This window comes from Loxodonta africana, chromosome X (genome assembly GCF_030014295.1).
Source record: "Loxodonta africana isolate mLoxAfr1 chromosome X, mLoxAfr1.hap2, whole genome shotgun sequence".
NCBI classification, from domain to species: Eukaryota; Metazoa; Chordata; class Mammalia; order Proboscidea; family Elephantidae; genus Loxodonta; species Loxodonta africana.
In genome coordinates this window covers 55,542,939-55,567,444 of record NC_087369.1, presented here as the reverse complement: position 1 = coordinate 55,567,444, position 24,506 = coordinate 55,542,939, and the positions used below count along the sequence as shown (strand labels likewise).

The 24,506-nt window shown below is 39.3% G+C and overlaps 1 protein-coding gene across 4 annotated transcripts in view; it reads right to left on the bottom strand.

Moving 5' to 3' along the window:
- JADE3 (jade family PHD finger 3) overlaps nt 1-24,506 on the bottom strand; it is a 193,229-nt gene that overhangs the window by 17,727 nt on the left and 150,996 nt on the right. For all 4 annotated transcript variants that reach the window (XM_023557923.2, XM_064278195.1, XM_064278193.1 and 1 more), the window contains 2 exons: nt 20,397-20,564; nt 16,070-16,186 (listed from right to left, as the gene is read on the bottom strand). In XM_023557923.2, coding sequence (XP_023413691.1) covers nt 16,070-16,186; nt 20,397-20,564 — 285 coding nt within the window. The remainder of the gene's footprint in view (nt 1-16,069; nt 16,187-20,396; nt 20,565-24,506) is intronic.

Sequence of the window (24,506 nt, the reverse complement as noted above, 5' to 3'; positions counted from 1 at the left end):
GAGACGGAGAGACAGGAAGCCAGAGCTGACAGAACTGACACAGTTAAGAAACTTCCAGAAATGGTTTATAAAGCAAAAGACCGAAGATATGTTACTAATCACAAAGACTCTTAAATGAACCTCCAAAGAACAATGATTAGCTAAAATTTGACACCTACTCAATTACTATGTTTTACTATGTTTCTGATTTTGGTACAGGAAGTAATATGCTAAATTACTAACGAGGTTGGAATTAACTTTACTTCGTGGTGATTTAAAAGGAAAAAAAAATTCAGGGATTTTGTTTTCCCATAGGAAAACTAGGTATTAACTGTGGAAAACAAAGACCACTCCATTATTATAAGCAAAACAGGTGGGGAAAAACACAACCACACTTAAGAGTTTCACCTGAAGTTCATTCCCCCACACCTGGGGGGGGATGTCTTTAATGTAGCTTGGCATAATGAGCTTCCCATACCATAACACTATCTCACATCTCCTTTCTCGTCAAACCTCTGGGCCTCATTCTCAGCTGATGATACTGCTTCCTATTTCACTGAGGAAATTAAAGCAATCAAAATAGAACTTCTGCAGATTCCCACCAACATGCCTACCCCAAACTGCACCCACACACTCTGCCTTCAAGCCTGTTACCAGGGATGAACTATTTCTGCTCTCGTCTAAAGTCCCCTCCACTCGCACCCTTCACCCCATTCTCTGATCCAACAGTGTTCCCTCCCTACTGGATCACTCCCTTCATATATATTTTGCTGTTATTTCTTCCATCTTTTCCTGGTTGCTACTACGCCACTTCTTTGGCTGGACCCATGGCAATGTAGCTTTTTGCCATTACCACTAAACTGCTTTTCCAGATTACCAATAGCCACATTGTGGAATGTCCCAAGGCCCAATCCTTGATACTCTTCTGTATCTACACTCACTGACTCAGTGATCTTACCAGTCCAGGCTTTAAAGGCTAATGACTTCAGTCCAAAATTTCCTCTCAAGCTCCAGACTCACATAGCCAACTGCCAGTTTGACATTTCCAGTGGATATATGATAGCTCAAACTTAAATGTCCGAAACTGAACTGCTGATCTTTGCCCCTAAAATCAGTTCTGCCTGCAGATATCTCCAACCAGTTTATGGCAACTTCACCTGTCTCACTGTTCAGACCAAAAAACCTGGAGTCATCCTTAGTGCCTATCTCTCTCATACCTCACATCTGATCCATAGTCAATTCTGTTGGCTCCACCTTCAAAATCCATCCAGAATCCAACCAGTTGTTGCTTCTTACCACCTCCAAAGCCACCACTCTCGCCAAGCCACCATCATCTCTCTCATGGATTATTGTAATAGCCTCCAAATTGCTTTTCCTGTTTCTACCCTTTCCTTCTCTATTACCTCTATTCTGAATACAGCAGCCAGAGTGCCTTATTTTTTAATCTTTTACTGTGGAAATTTGAAACATATATGACTAGAGAGACTACTATAATGAACCCCTCACATACCCATTATCCAGCTTCAGCAATCATTAATATATAGCCAATCTTATATCATCTTTACCCCCCATAGTATACTGTCCTGCAGATTATTTTGAAGCAAATCCTAGACAACATTTCACAGAGTGATGTCTTAAAAATATAAGTCATATCACATCACTCATTTGCTTAAAACCTACCAATGGCTCCCCCTTAAACTCAGAGTAAAAGCAAAGACCTTACAATTTCCCTGAAAGCCCTATAACAGGGGCTGGCAAACTACAGCCTGCAAACCAAATGTGGTCAGTAGCCATTTTCATGTAGTCTACAAGCTAAGAATGAAAGCTGAGAATGGTTTTTACATTTTTAAATGGTGGGGAAAAAATCAAAATAACAATATCATCTTGTGAAACGTGAAAAGTCTATGAAATTTAAATTTTAGAGTCCATAAATAGTTTTATTGAAACAGAGCCTTACTGTTTTGTTTACGTATTATCTAGAGCTGCTTTTCGTTACAATGGCAGAGTTGAGTAATTATGACTATACGGCTGTCTAAAATATTCACTATCTGGCCCTTTACAGAAAAAATTTGCCAGCTTCTGCCCTTAGTTGATCAGGTCCCTTTATAATCTCTCTAAGCTTCTTTTCCACACACTTCCTTCTAGTCTTACTGGCCTCCATCCTGTTGCTCAAACAGGCCACACAAACTCTACCTCAGGGCCTTTGCACCGACTATTCCCTCTGCCTGGATCTTTTTTTTTTTTTTTTTTTAACAAAAGCTTTTTTAAAAAAATTGTGCTTTAGGTAAAAGTTTATAGCTCAAGTTAATTTCTCATGTAAAAATTTATACACACATTGTTTTGTGACATTAGTTGTCACCCTCACAATGTGAGAGCACACTCCTCCTCTCCATCCTGGGTTCCCTATGTCCATTGAACCAGTTCCTGTCCTTTCCTGCCTTCTCCTCCTGCCTCCAGACAGGAGCCTCCCATTTGGTCTTATGTACCTGATTGAACTAAGAAGCACACTCCTCACATGTATCATTTTTTGTTTTATAGTCCTGTGTAATATTTGTCTGCAGAGTGGGCTTTGGGAATGGTTTCAGTTCTCCACGGGCTACAGTTTTGGGGGTTTCACCAGTCTCTGTCAGATCATTAAGTCTGATCTTTTTACATGAATTTGAGCTCTGCTCCACACTTTTCTCCTGCTCTGTCTGGGACTCTCGTTGTGGTCCCTGTCAGGACGGTCATTGGTGGTAGCTGGGCACCATCTAGTTCTTCTGGTCTCAGGCTGGTAGAGTCTCTGGTTTATGGGGTCCTTTAGTCTCTTGGGTTAATATTTTCCTTGTGTCTTTGGTTTTCTTCATTCTCTTTTGCTCCAAGTGGAATGGGACCAATTGATGCATCTTAGATGGCTACTCACAAGCTTTTAAGACCCCAGACGCCATTTACCAAAGTGGGATGCAGAACATTTTCTTAATAACCTTTGTTATGCCAACTGACCTAGATGTCCTCCAAAACTATGGTCCCCAGGCCCCAGCCCCAGCTACTCTGTCCCTCAAAGTGTTTGGATGTGTCCAGGAAACTTCTTAGCTATTGCTTTGGTCCAGTTGTGCTGAGTCACCCTGTATTGTGTGTTGTCAGTCCCTTCATGGAATTTGATCTTGTCTACTATCTAGTTAGTGAATTTCCCCTCCCCTTTCCTCTTCACCCTCAAAACCATCAAAGGATGCTTTTTTCTGTGTATAAACCTTTTCCTGAGTTCTTACAATAGTGGGCTCATACAATATTTGTTCATTTGTGACTGACTAATTTCACTCAGCATACTGCCCTCCAGATTCATCCATGTTGTGAGATGTTTTGCAGATGCATCATTGTTCTTTATACTGCATAGTATTCCATTGTGTGTATGCACCATACACCTAAGTTGTTTCTATCTTTTTGCTATTTTACACGATGTTGCAATGAACATGGGTGTGCATATGTCTATTCATGTGACGGCTCTCATTTCTCTAGGATATATTCCTAGGAGTTGGGATTGCTGGACTGTACGGTATTTCTATTTCTAGCTTTTTAAGGAAGCACCAAATCGTTTTTGCCAGGAACACTTTTACCTCAAATATCTGCAGAGTTCTCTCTCTCAACTTCAAGCTTTTGATCAATTGTCAATTCCACGATGGTTCCTACTCTGACCACTCTATTTAAATTTGCAACTCATGCCCCTTGCCCTGCACTCCCTATCTTCTTACTCTACTCCACATTTTTTTCCTTTCCAAAGCACGACTCAAAATGAGAAGAAACAGCTGCAAACATCCATTAATAATCGGAACCTGGAAAGTACGAAGTATGAATCTAGGAAAATTGGAAATCGTCAAAAAAGAAATGGAATGCATAAACATTGATATCTTAGGCATTAGTGAGCTGAAATGGACTGGTATTGGCCATTTTGAATTGGACAATCATATAGCCTACTATGCTGGGAATGACAACTCGAAAAGGAATGGTGTTGCATTCATTGTCAAAAAGAATGTTTCAAGATCTATCCTGAAGTACAACGCTGTCAGTGATAGGATAATATCCATATGCCTACAAGGAAGACCAGTTAATACGACTATTATTCAAATTTATGTACCAACCACTAAGGTCAAAGATGAAGTAATTAAAGATTTTTACCAACTCTTGAAGTCTGAAATTGATCAAATATGCAATCAAGATACCTTGATAATTGCTGGTGATTGGAATGCAAAAGCTGGAAACTAAGAAGGTTCAGTAGCTGGAAAATATGATCTTGGTGACAGAAATGATGCCGGAGATCACATGATAGAATTTTATAAGACCAATGACTTATTCACTGGAAATACCTTTTTCAACAATGTAAACAATGACTATATATGTGGACCTCACCGATGGAATACACAAGAATCAAATTGACTACATCTGTGGAAAGAGACAATGGAGAAGCTCAATATCATCAGTCAGAACAAGGCCAGGGGCCGACTGTAGACAGACCATCAACTGTTCATATGCAAGTTCGACCTGAAGTTGAAGAAAATTAAAACAAGTACAGAAGAGCCAAAGTACAACCTTGAGTACCGTATTTTTATGCAAATAATACAAGCCTTCTGCATTTGTTTGCCGGCCGGGCCTCCTCCTGCAAGAAACCCTTACAAATGCTACCATGCCAATCCTCTTCCATGTGTTGCTGTAAAAAAAAATCAGCATAGAGTACTTATGAAAATACCTCATGGCGGGAGGGCATGGCTGGCAAACGAATGCAGAAGGCCTGCATTATTTGTGTCAAAATATGGTATATCCCACCTGAATTCAGAGATTATTTCCAGAATACATTTGAAGCATTCAACGCTAATGACCAAGGACCAGATGAGTAGTGGGATGACATCAAGAACATCATATATGAAGAAAGCAAGAGGTCATTAAAAAGACAGGAAAGAAAGAAAAGACCAAGATGGATGTCAGAGGAAACTCTGACACTTGGTCTTGAATGTAGAGTAGTTAAAGCAAATAGAAGAAATGATGAAGTAAGAGCTGAACAAAAGATTTCAAAGGGCTGCTCGAGAAGACAAAGTAAAATATTATAATGCAATGTGCAGACCTGGAGTTAGAAAACCAAAAAGGAAGAACATGCTCAGCATTTCTCAAGCTGAAAGAAGTGAAGAGAAAATTCAAGCCCTGAATTGCAATACTGAAGGATTCTACGGGCAAAACATTGAATGACGCAGGAAGCATCAAAAGAAGATGGAAGGAATATACAGAGTCACTGTACCAAAAAGAACTGGTCGATGTTCAACCATTTCAGGAGGTAGCATATGATCAAGAACTGATGGTACTAAAGGAAGAAGTCCAAGCTGCACTGAAGGCATTGATGACAAACAAAGCTCCAGGAATTGACGGAATACCAATTAAGATGTTTTAACAAACGGATGCAATGCTGGAAGCGCTCACTTGTCAATGCCAAGAATTTTGGAAGACAGCTACCTGACCAATCGATTGGAAGAGATCCATATACGTGCCCATCCCAAAGAAAGGTGATCCAACAGAATGCGGAAATTAACGAACAATATTATTACTATTACACTCAAGTAAAATTTTGCTGAAGATAATCCAAAAATGGTTGCACTAGTGCATCAACAGGGAACTCCCAGAAATTCAAGCTGGACTCAGGAGAGGATGTGGAATGAGGGGTATCACTGCTGATGTCAGATGGTGCTTGGCTGAAAGCAGAGAATACCAGAAAGATGTTTACTTGGGCTTTACTGACTATGCAAAGGCATTCATTCGACTGTGTGGATCATAACAAATTATGGATTGTTATTCATTGAACTGAGGCCCCCAAAATGTGTGCCAACTTGGCTAGTCCATGATTTCCAGTATTGTGTGATTGTCCACCATTTTGTCATCTGATGTGATTTTTCTATGTGTTGAAAATCCTACCTCTATGATGTTAATGAGGTGGGATTTGCAGGAGTTATGTTAATGAGGTAGGACTCAGTCTACAACATTAGGCTGTGTTTTAAGTCAATCTCTTTTGAGATATAAAAGAGAGAACTGAGCAGAGAGACAGGGGGACATCATTTTATCACCAAGAAAGTAATGCCAGGAGCAGAGTGTGTCCCCTTTGGACCCAGCGTCCCTGCACTGAGAAGCTCCTACGCCAGGGGAAGATCGATAACGAGGACGTTCCTCCAGAGCTGACAGAGATAAAAAGCCTTCCCCTGCAGCTGGCACCCTGAATTTGGACTTCTGGCCTCTTAGACTGTGCGAGAATAAATTTCTGTTTGCTAAAGCCATCCACTTGTGGTATTTCTGTGACAGCAGCAATAGGTAACGAAGACATGGATAATATTGTGAAGAATGGAAATTCCACAACACTTACTTGTGCTCATGCGGAACTTGTACATAGACCTAGAAGAGGCAGTCATTCGAACAGAACAAGGGAATACTGCGTGGTTTAAAATCGAAAAGGTGTGCATCGGGGTTATGTCCTTTCACCATACTTATTCAATCTGTATGCTAAACAAATAATCCGAGAAGCTATACTATATGAAGAACGTGGCATCAGGACTGGAGTAAGACTCATTAACAACCTGTGACATGCAGATGACACAACCTTGCTTGCTGAAAGCAAAGAGGACTTGAAACACTTACTGATGAGGACCAAAGACTATAGCCTTCAGTATGGATTACACCTTAACATAAAGAAAACAAAAATCAGTCCCATCCAGACGTTGCTCCAGGCTTCAGGGTTCCTGTTCCTTTTGCTCCTTCCCTGGCTAAGTAATTCCTATCTCCTCAGGACCTGGAGTACTCCACAAATTTTGCAATAAACTCATTCACTTTGAGATGTGAAGACGGATAGTGCTAACCACCTATAAAGAATCTGCACATTAAAAGAGGTTTCAGAGGAGGGGGGGCCAAGATGGCGGAGTAGTCAGATTTGCTTCCAGTGATCCCTCTTACAACAAAGACCCGAAAAAACAAGTGGAATGATTAAATTTATTACAAGCTAGGAGACCTGAACATTACAGGCAAACTTAGAAAACAGACTGAGCAGCAGGGGGAGGGGTAGACAGTTCAGAAGCGGAGAGGAGTTGCCGGACCTGAACTGCTGGGAACTCTCAGACACCCTTCCCTGGAGCAACCGTGGCAGGGCTGGCGGTGATGCTCTGGACACAGTTTCTGCAGGGAGAGACAACCAGTTGCACAGCCTATTCATACCTCCGGAAATAGAGAAGAATGGTGCTCTCAGCAAAAGTTAAGTACTTGCATATATTTTACCGCACCTCCAGCCCCCAAGCCGGCTTTGGCAGCTGTCGATTTCCCTGGGCCTGAGATAGGCCCTCCTGAGCTCCCTAAGCCATTCTCCCGGCCTTGGAGAAGGAATAAATTCACAACTGGGGGAAAAGATAATCTGTCAACTCAACTCATCTGGGGCCTAAGGACTTGTGGCTCCACCCACGTCACCTAGCCACCTGTGACAAGGGCCCAAGAATAACTGCTACCTCCCAGTCCTTACAACAAAAAGCATTGGGTGCCCACAGTCTGTCTGCAGAACCCACCAACCTGTGTGTTGTAGGGAACAAGGACGCGCTTTCCTCACAGACACTCGGGGATGGTTGTCAGCCCCTGCCTTGTTCAGAGTGTGACCCCCTGCAGCAACCAGATACCTGTACCTTCACCAATCACCCCTGCCCCTCTAAGACTGTAAGACAGAGCCTGTACCACACACTTGATGACCAATTACCTGAACACCAGAGCTGAATCCATATAAGAAAAGTGAATGGAGTCCTAGGCTCATATACCTGGTAACAGCTCTAGCCATCGAGTGACAGGATGTTAGAGCTTCAAAGGCAAAAATAATCAAGCTAGCTCACTTGAGCAGCCTATTTGGGCATATCAAAACAAAACAAAGCAAGAAGCTATGATACATTAAGCAAACATAAAATAAACTAATACAATACCTTACAGCTGGCTTGGAGACAATAGTCAATATCAAATCACATAAAGAAGCAGACCATGATCACTTCAAGCTCTCAAAACAAATAATCAAGGGATCTTCTGGATGAAGGTGCCTTTCTGGAATTACCAGATACAGAATACAAAAGATTAATATACAGAACTCTTCAAGACATCGGGAACAAAATCAGGAAGGAGATCAGGAAAAATGCAGAAAAAGCCAAGGAACACACAGATAAAGCAGTTGAAGAAATTAAAAAGGTTATTTAAGAACATAATGAAAAATTTAATATGTTGCAAGAATCCACAGAGAATCAGCAATCAGAAATTCAGAAGATTAACAATAAAATTACAGAATTAGACAACTCAATAGAAAATCAGAGGAGCAGAACTGATGAAGTGGAAGGCAGAACTAGTGAGACTGAAGATAAAACACTTGGCACCAATATATTCAAAGAAAAATCAGATGAAAGTGTTTAAAAAAATAAAGAAACCCTAAGAATCATGTGTGACTCCATCAAGAGGAATAACCAAAGAGTGATTACAGTACCAGAACAGGGAGGGATAACATAAAATACAGAGTATTGTTGAAGATTTGTTGGCAGAAAACTTCCCTGATATTGTAAAAGGTGAGAAGATATCTATCCAAGATGCTCACAGAACTCCACACAAGGTAGATCTCAAAAGAAAGTCACCAAGACATATTATAATCAAACTTGCCAAAACCAAAGATAAAGAGAGAATTTTAAGAGTGGCTAGGGATAAAGAAAGTTACTGACAAAGGAGAGTCAATAAGAATAAGCTCGGACTACTCGGCAGAAATCATGCAGGCAAAAAGGCAATGGGATGACTTATATAAAGCACTGAAGGAAAAAAACCGCCAGCTAAGAATCATATATCCAAAGGAGAGTCAATAAGAATAAGCTCGGACTACTCGGCAGAAATCATGCAGGCAAAAAGGCAATGGGATGACTTATATAAAGCACTGAAGGAAAAAAACCGCCAGCTAAGAATCATATATCCAGCAAAACTGTCTCTCAAATATGAAGGTGAAATTAGGACATTTCCAGATAAACAGAAGTATAGGGAATTCATAAAAACCAAACCAAAACTATAAGAAATACTAAAAGGAGTTCTCTGGTTAGAAAATCAATAACATCAGGTATCAACCCAAAACTGGAACATAGGACAGAGCAACCAGATGTCAACCCAGATAGGGAAATGGCCACAATAAAGCAAGATAAAAATACGATCAAAACAGGGAATCAGCAATGTAATTATGTAAAAGAAGACAACATTAAAACAATAAAGAGGGACTAAGAAATGTAGTCATAGATTTTTCAAATGGAGAGGAAGTCAAGGCATTGTAAAGAAATAAAAATTAGGTTTAAACTTAGAAAAGCAGGATTAAATATTAAGGTAACCACAAAGGAGACTAACGATCCTTCTCATCAAAATAAGAGACAAAAATAAAGACTCAGCAGAAACAAAATAAACAGCAACAAATAAGAGGAAAAGACAATATATAAAGATAAACTACTCAGCACAAAAATTAAGTTGGAAAAAGAAACTGTCAACAACACACAAATAAGACTTCAAAATGACAGGACTAAACTCATAAAAAAAACCTCATACCTATCCATAATTAAACTCATAAAAAAAACCTCATACCTATCCATAATTACGCTGAATGTAAATGGACTAAATGCACCAATAAAGAGACAGAGACTGGCAGAATGGGTAAAAAAAACACAATCCGTCTACATGCTGCTTACAAGAGACACATCTTAGAGACACAAACAAACTAAAGCTCAAAGGATGGAAAAAACATATCAAGCAAACAAGAATCAAAAAAGAGCAGGAGTGGCAATATTAATTTCTGACAAAATAGACTTTAAAGGTAAATCCACCACAAAGGATAATGAAGGATACTATATGATGATTAAAGGGACAATATACTGAGTTATACCGAGAGGATATAACCATATTAAATATTTCTGCACCCAATGACAGGGCTGCAAGATACATAAAACAAATTCTAACAGCACTGAAAAGTGAGCTAGACAGCTCCACAATAATAGTAGGAGACTTTAACACACCACTTTTGGTGAAGGACAGAACATTCAGAAAGAAGCTCAATAAAGACATGGAAGATCTAAATGCCACAATCAACCAACTTGACTTCACAGACATATACACAACACTCCACCCAACAGCAGCCAACTATATTTTCTTTTCTAGTGTACATGGAACATTCTCTACAATAGACCACATATTAGGTCAGTCATAAAGCAAGCTTGAACAGAATCCAGAACATCGAAATATCACAAAGCATCTTTTCTGACCATAAGGCCATAAAAATAGAAATCAGTAACAGAAAATGCAGGCAAAAGAAATCAAGCACTTGGAAACTTAACAATAAAAAATGCCCTGCTCAAAAAAGACTGGGTTAAAGAAGATATTAAGGATGGAATAAAGAAATTCATAGAATCCAACGAGAATGAAAACACTTCCTATCAGAACCTTTGGGACACAGCAAAAGCAGTGCTCCGAGGTCAATTTATATCAATAAATGCACACATACAGAAAGAACAAAGGGCGAAAATTAAAGAACTACCCCTACAAATTAAACAAATAGAAAGAGAGCAACAAAAGAAACCCTCAGGCACCAGAAGAAAGGAAATAACGAAAATTAGAGCAGGATTAACTGAAATAGAGAACAGAAAAACAATTGAAAGAGTTACCAAGACCCAAAGTTTGTTCTCAGAAAAAATTAACAACATTGATAAACCATTGGCTAAAGTGACAAAAGAAAAACAGGAGAGGAAGCAAATAACCCAAATAAGAAATGAGACAGGCGATATCACAACAGACACAACTGAAATTAAAAGAATTGTATGAGATTACTACGAAAAATTGTACTCTAAGAAATTTGGATACCTAGAAGAAATGGATGAATTTCTAGAAACACAATACCTACCTAAACTAACACAAAAAGAGGCAGAACAACTAAATAAACCCATTAACAAAAGAATAGATGAAAAAGGTAATTAAAAAACTCCCAACAAAAAAACGCCCTTTCCTGGACAGTTTCACTGGAGTGTTCTATCAAACTTTCAGAGAAGAGTTAACACCACTTCTACTAAAGGTATTTCAGAGCATAGAAAAGCATGGAATACTCCCAAACTCATTCTATGAAACCAGCATATCCCTGATACCAAAACCAGGTAAAGACACCAGAAAAAAAAAATTACAGACCTATATCCGTCATGAATTTAGATGCAAAAATCCTCAACAAAATTCTAGCCAAAAGAATTTAACAACACGTCAAAAAAATAATTCACCATGACTAGGTATGCAGGGATGGTTCAACATTAGAAAAACAATTAATGTAATCCATCACATTAATAAAACAAAAGACAAGAACCACATAATTTTATCAATTGATGCAGAAAAGGCATTTGACAAAGTTCAACACTCATTCATGATAAAAACTCTCAGCAAAACAGGAATAGAAGGAAAATTCCTCAAAAGAAAAAAGGGCATTTATACAAAGCCAACAGCCAACATCATCCTAAATGGAGAGAGTCTGAAAGCATTCCCCTTGAGATCGGGAACCAGACAAGGATGCCCCTCATTACCACTCTTATTCAACACTGTGTTGGAGGTCCTAGCCAGAGCAATTAGGCTAGATAAAGAAATAAAGGACATCCAGATTGGTAAGGATGAAGTACAAGTATCTCTATTTGCAGATGACATGATCTTATACACGGAGAACCCTAAAGAATCCTCAAGGAAACTACTGAAACTAATGGAAGAGTTCAGCAGAGTATGAGGATACAAAATAAACATATAAAGATCAGCTGGATTCCTCTACACCAACAAAAAGAACATCAAAGAGGAAATCACCAAATCAATACCATTTACAGTAGTGCCCAAGAAGATAAAATACTTAGGAATAAATCTTAACAGACATAAAAGACCTATACAAAGAAAACTACAAGACACTACAGCAAGAAACCAAAAGAGACCTACATATGTGGAAAAACATATCTTACTCATGGAAAGGAAAACTTAACATTGTAAAAACGTCTATTCTACCAAAAGCAATCTATAGGTACAATGCAATTCCGATCCAAATTCCAATGACATTTTTTAATGAGATGGAGAAACAAATCACCAACTTCATAAGGAAGGGAAAGAGGCCCTGTATAGTAAGGCACTGCTGAAAATGAAGAACAAAGTGGGAGGCCTCACACTACCTGATTTTAGAAGCTAGTAGTCAAAACAGCCTGGTACTGGTACAACAACAGATACATAGACCAATTGAACAGAACTGAGACTTCAGACGTAAATCCATCCACATATGAGCAGCTGATATTTGACAGAGGCCCAAAGTCCGTCAAATGGGGAAAAGACAGTCTCTTTAACAAATGGTGCTGGCATAACTGGATATCCATCTGCAAAAAAATGAATCAAGACCCATACCTCACACCATGCACAAAAACTAACTTGAAATGCATCAAAGACCTAAATATAAAATCTAAAACGATAAAGATCATGGAAGAAAAAATAGGGATGTTAGGAGCCCTAATACATGGCATAAACAGTATAGAAATCATTCCTAACAATGCACAAACACCAGAAGAGAAACTAGATAACTGGGAACTGGGAGCTCCTAAAAATCAAACACCTATGCTCATCCAAAGACTTCACCAAAAGAGTAAAAAGATTACCTACAGACTGGGAAAAAGTTTTTAGTTATGACATTTCTGATCAGCGTCTGATTTCTAAAATCTACACGATACTGCAAAAACTGAACAACAAAAAGACAAATCACCCAATTAAAAAATGGGCAAAGGATATGAACAGGCACTTCATTAATGTCTTCAAGTAGCTAACAGGTACATGAGGAAATGCTCATGATCATTAGCCATTACAGAAATGTAAATCAAAACTACAATGAGATTCCATCTCACTCCAACAAAGCTGACATTAATCCAAAAAACACAAAAGAATAAATGTTGGAGAGTTTGTGGAGCGACTGGAACACTTATATACTGATGGTGGGAATGTAAAGTGGTACAGCCACTTTGGAAATCGATTTGGCCGTTCCTTAAAAAGCTAGAAAAAGAACTACCATAAGATCCAGTAATCCCAATCCTTGGAATATATCCTAGAGAAGTAAGAGCCTTAACAGGAACAGATACATGCACACCCATGTTCACTGCAGCACTGTTTACAATAGCAAAAAGATGGAAACAACCAAGGTGCCCATCAACGGATGAATGGATAAATTATGATATATTCATAAAATGGAATACTACGCATCAATAAAGAACAACGATGAATCCATCAAACATTTCATAACATGGAGGAATCTGGAAGGCATTATGCTGAGTGAAATCAGTCAGTTGCAAAAGGACAAATATTGTATGAGACCACTATTATAAGAACTCAAGAAATAGTTTAAACAGAGAAGAAAATATTCTTTGATGGTTACAAGAGCAGGGAGGGAGGGAGGAAGAGGGGTATTCACTAAGTAGATAGCAGACTAGAAGTATTTTAGGTGAACGGAACGAGGACACACAATATAGGAGAGGTCAGCACAAATGGACTAAACCAAAAGCAAAGAAGTTTCTTGAATAAACTGAACACTTCGAAGGCCAGCTTAGCAGGGGTGGGGGTTTGGGGATCATGGTTTCAGGGGACATCTAGGTCAACTGGCATAATAAAATCTATTAAGAATGCATTGTGCATCCCACCTTGGCGTTTGGAGTCTTAAACGCTAGCAAGCGGCCATCTAAGATGCATCAATTGGTCTCAACCCACCGGGAGCAAAGGAGAAGGAAGAACATGAAAGACACAAGGTAATTATGAGCCCGTGAGACAGAAAGGGCCACATAAACCAGAGACTACAACAGCCTGATACCAGAAGAACTAGATGGTGCCTGGCTACAACCAATGACTGCCCTGACAGGGAACACAACAGAGAACCCCTGAGGGAGCAGGAGAGCAGTGGGATACAGACCTCAAATTCTCATAAAAAGACCAGACTTAATGGTCTGACTGAGACTGGAAGGACCCTGGAGGTCATGGTCCCCAGGCTTTCTGTTAGTTCAAGATAGGAACCATTTCCAAGGCCAACTCTTCAGATAGGGATAGGAAATGATACTGGTGAGAAGTGAGCTTTTTGGATCAAGTGGACACATGAGACTATGTGGTCTGCTTCTGTCTTGAGGGGAGATGAGAAGGCAGAGGGGGTCAGAAGCTGGCTGAATGGACACGGAAATAGAGGGTGGAGAGAAGTGTGCTGTCTCATTAGGGAGAGAGCAACAAGGAGTATATAACCCAAAAACCACTATGCCACCAGGGTTTCCGAGGAGTATATAGCAAGGTGCATATAATTTTTTGTATAAGAGAGTGACTTGATTTGTAAACTTTCACTTAAAGCACAATAAAAAGAAAAAAAAAAAGAAAATCCTCACAACTGGACAAATAAGCAACATCGTGATAAATGGAGAAAATACTGAAGTTATCAAGGATTTCGTTTTACTCGGACCACAATGAACCACCATGGGAGGAGCAGTCAAGAAATGAAACGACATACTGCATTGAGCAAATCTGCTGCAAAAGACCTCTTTAAAGTGTTGAAAAGCAAAGGTGTCACTTTGAGGACTAAGGTACACCTGACGGAAAAACGGAAGCCGTGGTATTTTCAATAACCTCATATGCATGCAAAAGCTAGACAATGAATAAGAAAGACCAAAGAACTGATGCCTCTGCATTATGTTTTGGTGAAGAATATGGGCTGCCAGAAGAACAAACATATCTGTCTTGGAAGAAGTACAGCCAGAACGCTTCTTAAAAGCAAGGATGGCGAGACTTTGTTTCACTTATGTTGGATACGTTATCCAGAGGGATCAGTTCCTGGAGAAGGACATCATGTTTGGTAAAGCAGAGGGTCAGCGGAAAAGAGGGAGGCTCTCAACAAGATGTACTGACCCAGTGAGTGCAACAATGGGCTTACACATAGCGTTGCTATGAGTCAGAACTGATTCGATGGCATGTAACAACATAGCACTTAACATCTTCTAGTACACTGTTTAATATATATTGCTTATTATCTATCTATCTCTCTCTCTCAACTAAAATGTAAGGTACATGGTGCAAGGTTCTTTGTTGGCTCATCCATGAATCCAAAGCGCCTAGAACAGTGCCTGACACAGAATTAGGCACTCAAATATTTGTTAAATCAATGTAATTCCTTATAATAAAAGTTTTAAAAGTCTCATTTTGTAAGGCTTTTAGAAAATGCAGAATCCAAACTCTAGGTAATGAAAATAAGTACTACTGTTCTACAAATGAGAAATTTACTTCAAAACATTATGTACCTCCATCTTTCCATTCATCTTTCATCCATCAATCTATTATTTATTGTCTGTCTGCCCCATCAGTAGGGTAGGGGATCTAAGGATGAAACAGCCTGAGCTTACTGCCTACTAGGGAATATAAAACTCATAGATAAATAACTATATTAGAGGGTAGAATGTAGTAGTGCATGTGCCCCATAGCCACTACTTCTACTTTGAGCAGCTGAATTTCTGGTCCTCAGATGTCTCAGAAACCTTTATCTGTACTGCTAGATGTAATAATTGTGCCTACAAGAATGACTTTCAAATTTATCTACCAGAATTTATCCATCGAACTCCATCTTTCACTACCAAAATGAGTTGCACTTAGTCTAGCAACAAGGCCATTCATCAAATCATCCTAGAACCCCAGAAACCACTGTCAGTTGGTAAGCCACACAAGGACTCAGGGTGTTGGTTCCAGACAGGATGGTATCATCCAGCTTCTGCACTCACCTTATTCATCAGATCTGACATCACGAGGATGGAAATTAACTTCTACTATGGATTCTTTTTTATGGATATCAAAAGATTAAGCTGAAGGGTCCAGAGACAATGCCAAAAAAAAAAAAAAAAGTTCCAGAAATGGTCTGTATAAAGCAGAGTCCCAGAAGTGAGCAGGTGGCCTCCTGAGTGACTTTCTTGGTTCATAGGGTACTCTCACTGCAGAGTGAATCTGTTCAATTTGGTGTTAGTCCACTCCACTACTTCTCATGGAGACTTACCTGAATACAAGCCCCTGTCTTCAACTTACACAAGTTGCAAACTAAGGCCCACCGACTGGGCGGGATGTGGGAGACCTTTGTGATTGGCTCCATTCTCTCAGGACAAGCAATGCTGACCTATAGATAAAACACCACCTGTAAGGCAGAGGCACCAAGGCATTCCAGAAGTACATTCCACAAACCATTAATGATGTTATATGAAGCTCAGAAAATAAAAACAGTGAGGTGAGCCACATCTCTTAAGGTTAATGTGGAACCATGGGTAAATAAATAAAACCCACTGCTCAGATCTTCAATCATTTCCAGTGATGTGATTCATATATGGGGTGAGAGGGCAGAAGTATAGACTAGGAATGTGTATGTGTGTGTGTGTGAATCAGAATTTATTCCTTTATAAATTTCTGTTATTCCATTGTATAAACGTAATACAATTTATTTATCCATTCTCTTGTTTATTGGATTGGGCATTTGGATTGTTTCCAGTTTTTGGCAATTATAAATAATGCTACCATGAACATTCCTACACAAGTCTTTTTATGAATGAATATTGTCATTTCTCTTGAGTAATTTAATTCCCAGAATTGCTGGTTGTATATGTTTAATTCATAATAAATTACCAAACTTTTCTACAGTTATCTACTGCTACCAGCAAAATGTGAGAATTCTAGTTGCTCCATACTATTGCTATCATTTAGTGTTTTAGTCTTTTTTTAATTTTTTTGTTGTTGAGAATATACACAGCAAAACATATACTAATTCAACAGTTTCTACATGTACCATTTAGTGACACCGATTACATTCTTCAAGTTGTGCAACCTTTCTCACCTTCCCCTACGATTCCTATGTAATCTTTTGAGTTGCTGTTGTCAATATGATCCCATATAGATAGTTCTTAAAAGAGCATAATGCTGAAGGCAGATACTTTTTTATTAGTTAAGCTAAACTATTGTTTGGTTTTAAGAAGGCTTCAGGGGATATTTTTGTTTAAGATTTAAAGATTATCTCAGGGTAATAGTTTCAGGGGTTCATCCAACCTTCATGGTTCCAGGAAAGTCTGAATTCTATGAGAATTTAAAACTCTGCTCTGCAGTTTCCCCCTTTTGATCAGGATTATTCTATGGAATCTTTGATTGAAATGTTCAGTAATGGTAGCCAGGCACCATTCCAGTTCTTTTGGTCTCACGGTAAAGGAGGCAGTTGTTTGTGGAGGCAATTAAGCCACACATTCCATACCCTCCTTCAATTCCTGACTCTCCTTCCTCTGTTGTTCCAGGCAAAAAGAGAACAATTGTCGTGCCTTGGCCCCTGTAAGCTTTTAAGACCCCAGGTACTACACAATGAACTAGGAGATAGAACAGAAGCACTAAATATGTTATTAGCCCACTGAATTGGGACATCCCATGAAACCATGACCCTAAACCTCCAAACCAAGAAACTAAATCCTAGGATGTTTCTGGCTGTACATAAGCAGCCTCAGCAGCTACATTTTTTTTTTTTTGGTCATCGTATATATATCACACAACTTTCGCTAATTCAACTTTTCACAGATGTACAACTTATTGACAGCAATTACAATAATCAGCTATGCAATCCTACTCTTAATCAATCTGGTATTTCCATCACCGTTAACCCCTCACTTTCCCCTGACCTTCTGCCCCTAGTAACTACTAAAAACTTTGGTCATTACACATTTGCCTTTTCTCGTCTTTTTATATGTGAGGTCATACGATATTTGTCCTTCTGTGACTGACTTATTTCACTCGGCATAATGTCTTCCAGCTCCATCCATATTGTAGCATGTATTAAGACTTTGTTTCCCTTACTGGCTGAGTAGTATTCCATTTTATATATGTACTGTATTTTGTTTATCTATTCATCTGCTGATGGGCATTTATGTTGTTTCCGCCTTTTGGCTATTATAATAGTGCTGTAATGAACATTGGTATACAAGTCTCTTTATAAGTCTCTCCTTTCAAGTCTTTTGGGTATATACCTAGGAGCGGAATTGCTGGGTCATATGGTAGTTCTATTTTTAGTTTTTTGAGGAACTGCCACACTGTCTTCCATGACGGCTATGCCATTTTATATTTCTACCAGCAATGGGTAAGGTTTCCAATTTCCTCACATCCTCACCAACATTTGTTATTTTGTTTTTTTAAATTTTAGCTATCCTAGAGTGAAATGGTATCTCATCGTGGTTTTGGATTTGCATCTCTGATGGCTTATGATGCTGAGCATCTTTTCAGGTGTTTGGTGAATGTCCTCTTCGGTGAAATGTCTATTCAAGTCCTTTGCCCATTTTATGATTGAGTTATTTGTCTTTTTTTGCTGTTAAGCTGTCGAACTCTTATATATATATATTGGCTGTTAGATTCTGATCGGATACATAGTTTCCGAAGGTATTTTCCCAGTCAGTAGCTTGTCTTTGCACTTTTGGGAATAGTTATCTTAATAAATCAGGAACAAAGAAAACTACTAAGGAAAGGAATTAAACTTCACAAAATCTAGCACCTATCTTATGTTAGAGAAATAGTGCTAGATGCTTTGTTATTTCACTTAATTGACTAAGGATAAAAAACAGAGCCAGTGATAAGCCTTTCAGTTCAGCTTATTGTTGGAAAGTAGTAGCAATTCAGGAAATGATGAGATTTTAGAACATGTCAGTAGAAAGGCTGAGGATGATAACATTTTTAAACCAAAGTCTTTAAAACCACATAACTATCACCAGCCTGCCCTACTCCCTCATCCTAAGTAGCTTCAAAGTGAAATTAGTTTTTGGGATAATGCTGAAAGGGGTACTTTAAAAAAATGGAATTTTTTTCCATATTAAAGTAAGGAGTGAAGCAAGTCCTAGTAAAAAGTGTTTAAAAACATTTTTTTTACAAACATATACATGAGTTTCTAAGAGAGATACAATTTGAAAAAGTAAAGGACTGTTGAATAATGATAGTCAAACTAGTATATGCTCTACCTGCATCAGGAGACTAACAGTAAAAGATCAGGGAGAGCTTGAACAGTCCATAAGAAAATGCCAGCAGGTGAGAAAGCTTCTTTTACTTTTAAAGAACTCTTCCTAAGTCATTTTCTTCAGACTTTTATGTGCTGAGAGAGCCTGCTTGGGGACTTGCTCAGGAAATCAGTCACTCTTTCGTCAGAAATCTGAGAGCTCATTTCTTATGTCTGTAAGTTGAAAGTTCTTAGGGAGGGGAAAAAAAAAACTACTACTCAAAAAATTTAAAAAATTCTGACTTCTATATACATACTTAAGAATACAAAAGTATCTATCTAGGACTTTTAGTGTAATTTTGTGAACTCGATTATTAGACAGTAACTGCCCCAGAACCAACTTTAACAAGAATAAAGGAAGGGAGTTTTAAAGGAGAATGAATTACTGATACAGTGTTATTGGCTCCTCACCAACTAATTTCTGTAGTTGCTCTCCTCATGCAGTTAAACTACTTCACAATTTTTTTTGGCTTGGATGGGGGTTGGGGAGGGAGGGTGTGAGTGGGATACCCAAGCAGACAAAATGCCTGGAAGCCTGTTTTAACCAACTTAGTGTGCATGCAGCCCCTGAGAAAATACCAGCAACTGACGGAACAGCTTAAATAATGAGGAATAAAGTTTTGAATAAAGAAGCTCTTAGGCAAATGTTTAGTCTAAACTCTGAAAAGAGCTTCCAAAATCAAAGGGCACTCTACTTTATTTGTAAAAGCCTAAAACTTGAAACAACACAAATGTAAGGGGTAAATGAATCATGATACTATATCAGTAGAATAGACTAATACTTAGCAATAAAAAGGAATGAACAGCGATATAAGAACATGGAGTGCTGAGTAAAAGCCAGACAGAAAAGAGTACATACTGTATGATTTCATGTATATGACATTCAAAAACAGACAAAACTGATCTATGGTGATAGAAACCAAAACGGTGGTTACTCTTGGGGGATAGGGACTGGGAAGTAGATATGAGGGAGCCTTCTGGGGTGCTCTTTATGTTTGGGGTGTTCCATGTCTTGGTCTGGGCTGTGGTTAGAGATAAATACACATGTAAACATTTATGAAACTCTACAATTAAAAAAAAATCTGCTGCTTACACTGATCTTTTGTGTCTCTACTCTCATACAAATTTACTAAATACCACTGGTAGTACCACCTATGAATGAATCTGCACAGGTTTACATGCACACCTGTATTCAAGAAGGATCTGAGGTACTTTAAATGGAAGCATTATCACTTCAGAAACATGGGCAGGCATGAAGCATCTTCAGGCTAAGCCTGAGTCAGTATGAACACTGTGACTGCAGACCGGGATGAATTTTTACCTCTGGAATCCACAGGGCGCAGCTGACATGAGCCCATTTAGTCCCTGTCCTGGTGGTCTTCATGGCCCCACCTCTCTTTGGACATAAGAGACATTGTGGATGAATGCCCAGGACACAAGAGCGACACAACCAGCTGCCTTCTGGAACCTTGAGGATGCCGTAGCAGGCCTGGAGGCACAAGGAGGGCGGGAAGGAGAATGGTCAACATCTTCTCACCACGTGTTCTGATGTACAGTCACAGAGCATTCCCTGCTTTTAGGCGAAAGAGGCAAATAAAGTCAAACAAACTCATATCCAGGATCTAGTAATTTAAAAACACTTAAAAAAAAAAAGGCAACTTTCAGCACCTGTTATGGGATCAGCTTGTCTTTGTCTGTGAGTACTGACTTTAAAGACAACGGAATAAGACTAGAAGGAAATATACCCAAAGACTAGCTGAATTGTTATTTGAGTGCTGGGGTTATTGATTTGTGTGTGTGTGTGTGCCTGTTTTCTAAAGCTACTTCAAGGACTATGCAATTAGTCAGTCAATTATTTGCTGAACAACTTCTACATGCCACGTGCTGTTGTAATCAAGAAAAAAGTGTTAGAAAAAAAGAACGAAGCTTCTGAGGAGCAAATGAGCTAGTGTTTATAAAGTGCCTAAGAGAGTGCCTGGCGCATAAAAAGCACTCAGCAAATCGCAACAATTATTTGCTTGGGTTGAAAGAGAACTTGTGAATGAATCCTGAATTGAACAGAATATTACATTAATCACAGTACTCCATAATGAGCTCTGGAAGCTGCTTCAAATCCTTTATGGAATGAAGTTGGAAAAATAAATGAATTGCTGGCAGGGGAGGGGGATGCTAGTTTGGAAAACATTCTAGCCTTCCTTTTCACTACCTCCAATTTTGCCCACTCTCCCCTTTTTGCTGCTCCCCTCTCACTATTAGAACCTAAACCCAGGGACACCTGGCTTCCCATGTGGCCTGGCACACGTTCCACCACTGAATGATTCTTTATTCTAGCTTCAGGGTCTCTGCCTGGCTTAGGAGATTCACCCTTAGCTCATATTCAAGTTACTAACAGTTACTCACTATGTTCCCCCGACCAGGCTGTTTTCCCAAACTCCTCCTGTCCACATCACAATGCTTCCCACCTTCCAGATCCAAATTCCTGGACTCATATGACCTACTTCATCTCCTCCATCCTGGGGGCTTGCTATTCCTCCCTACAGAGTGGCCCTCAGCCTCTGACCTTCTCCATTCCTACCACAACTGCCCCATCCAAGCTCTCATCACCCCTTGCTTGGATGAATTTACTTCTAAATTCTCATCTTCCTCCTACACACCTTCAATTCTTTCTCTATTTCACTTCCATATTCTTACTAAGACAAAGATTTCACATCATCGCACAGTGGCAAGCTCTCCAGGGATTCCTTCTGCATCTCCTCTCTCTAAATCTAAAATGGGGTTTGGCAAATTACCACCCAAGGCTTGTTTTTGTAAGGCTTACAAGCTAAGAATGGTTTTTGCATTTTTAAAGGGTTGTAAAAAATAAAAACAAAGAAGAATATATGACAGAGATCATATGTGGCTGGCAAAGTCTAAATATTTACTCTCTGGCCTCTCTGGCCTGATCGAAACTCTGCTATTCATGCCCCACCACACCCAAACACAGAGCCCTTGACTAGGACGGGCAGGCTTCCTCGTTTTCCCACAACCAATCTTTTAATTCTTACCTCCATATGTCTGTTTAAGAAGTTCCCCTGCTCTTCGCTGTCAGCTGCTCTTTGCAGTCAGACCCTTCTCACTCTTTAAGACCTGGCTCAAACTCCAGGCCCCTCTAAGAACCTTTCTCAGGCCACTGTAGCCCCTTGCATCTGCTCCATTTCCTGAACCCCATTACCACTGCCACACTCTATGCGATTTCCCTTGCCACATGTGTAGTTAGCATCACAAATTCTTCTCTACTCTTGCTGTTGTCTATGTTTTATCTTCTCAGTGAGACTGTAAGGAGAGGGCAGAGGGCCTTTATCATCAATTTATCTGGAATACCCCCTACACCGAGCTTGAGTAGATGAGGTGGTTTGATTGTTATTGTTGATAACCTGCCATTAAATCAGCCTCTGACTCATGGTGACCCCATGTGACAGAGTAGAACTGCTCCATAAGGTTTTCTTGCCTGTAATCTTTACGGATGCAGATTGCCATAGGGTGGGTTTGAACCATCAACCTTTCAGTTAGCAGCCATTCCAAACTGCTCATGCCACCCAGGCTCCTCTGATGGTAGAATAATTTAATTCAGTTTAAGAACTGAAGCTGGACTCCAATCAATCAGGCTGTTCTTACGACACTAACCATTTATAAGATTCCTAGCCTTTAAAGCTTTTTTCTCTGAAGCTCAGAATTTTTGCTAGGAAATAAAAGCAAGCTTCCTCACTAAGATACAGCCCTTTTCAGACCAGCAGAAGAAAGGCCAGTGGCCAGTTCCAGGAATGCCTGTTTCTCTTGGCCATTCTACTTGGAAGAAAACCATTTAATTAGTCCTTCTGTAGACTTATTTATGGTCATAAGATGGTAGAAGCCTGTATTCCATGGCAGTGGCTCTCAACTTTTTCCTGACCACAAAAAAATGAAGGCTGTGGACCCTCCTGAGAATTTACATATGTTCTACATATAATTTCAGTGGGTTAATAAAGTCAGTGCCAAAAATTATATGCATGACAGACATAAATGATATAAGAATATGCACCTTGTACCTTCAGGAAAATTAACTCAGGCCTCAATTTCAGTGTTCAATATCTGGGCTAAGAAGCAGAAAATGTATACACATGAAGGGACTTGGAATGGTGCCAACTTTTACATTTTTCAATGAAAATTCAAGTTCATTGCTAAAATCTGAAGTTTACTGATGTAAATATCTCTTGGAAAGTACTGACCATAAATGTATTATCATCACTGAAGAACAAACACTGAACATAATATGGTGACAGTAAAGAAGAAAAATTATGTTTAATAAATTCAGATCACATATTAACCTATCCTCATTGTGTTAAGGAATAAACCATATCTTCCAAATCACTTAAGTCACTTCAGTCAACAGAGGGAGCTCTAGCCCAAGGATCCCTTTAGCATCCAACGAAGCCTTGAATGTTCCCACTTTGGGAAGAGTTCCTTTTATATAAAATTTGTGGCACAAACGTCCCAGCTTTAATGCATACTAGCTTGCACTCAGCAAGGCCTTGTTAGTTGTTAATGTCATCTCTTTCTATTCGGGGAAGAACATTACTAGATATGTTTGCAAATCAAATAAAAAGACCCTTGGGGAGAATTATCCTGCTCCATTTAATTTTGTTAGTCACAGAACCTGAAAAAAAATTCCTTAACATTTTGTGCCAAGTGTAAAGGACAAATGTAGAAAAGGTATACAGATGACTTTTGCACCACTGCCTTCAAATCTACTTAAAAAAAACCAAACCCACTGTCGTCGAGTCAATTCTGACTCATAGCGACCCTATAGGACAGAGTAGAACTGCCCCGTAGAGTTCCCAAGGAGCGCCTGGCAGATTCGAACTGCTGACCTCTTGGTTAACAGCCGTATCACTTAACCACTACGCCACCAGGATTTCCTCAAATCTACTACAGGTCTACAAATTCTTTATCTAAAACCCCTAGGATGAGAAACATTAAGAAATTCAGAATTGCTCAGATATTAGGAAAGTAATAAAGTATACCATATATATGGTAGATTACCTAACCCCACAGTGGGACCAGTGGGCCGAAAAAAAAAACCCAAACCCATTGCTGTTGAGTCGATTTCGACTCATAGCGACCCTATAGGACAGAGTAGAACTGCCCCATACGGTTTCCAAGGAGCAGCTGGTGGATTCGAACTGTGGACCTTTTGCCTAGCAGCCAAACACTTAACCACTGCACCACCAGGGCTCCATATAATCAAACATATTAATATTTCTCTAAAAGAACATATGAGTATTTATACAAAATGGGATAAAGACTATAAACAGCCTCATATTAAGTGAGTGCCCGTGTTGTCCCCAAATTAGGTTTGGTGCTAAGCTTAAGTAAAAACTTCCACTTTTCAGAACTTTTATAATTTTGGAATTAC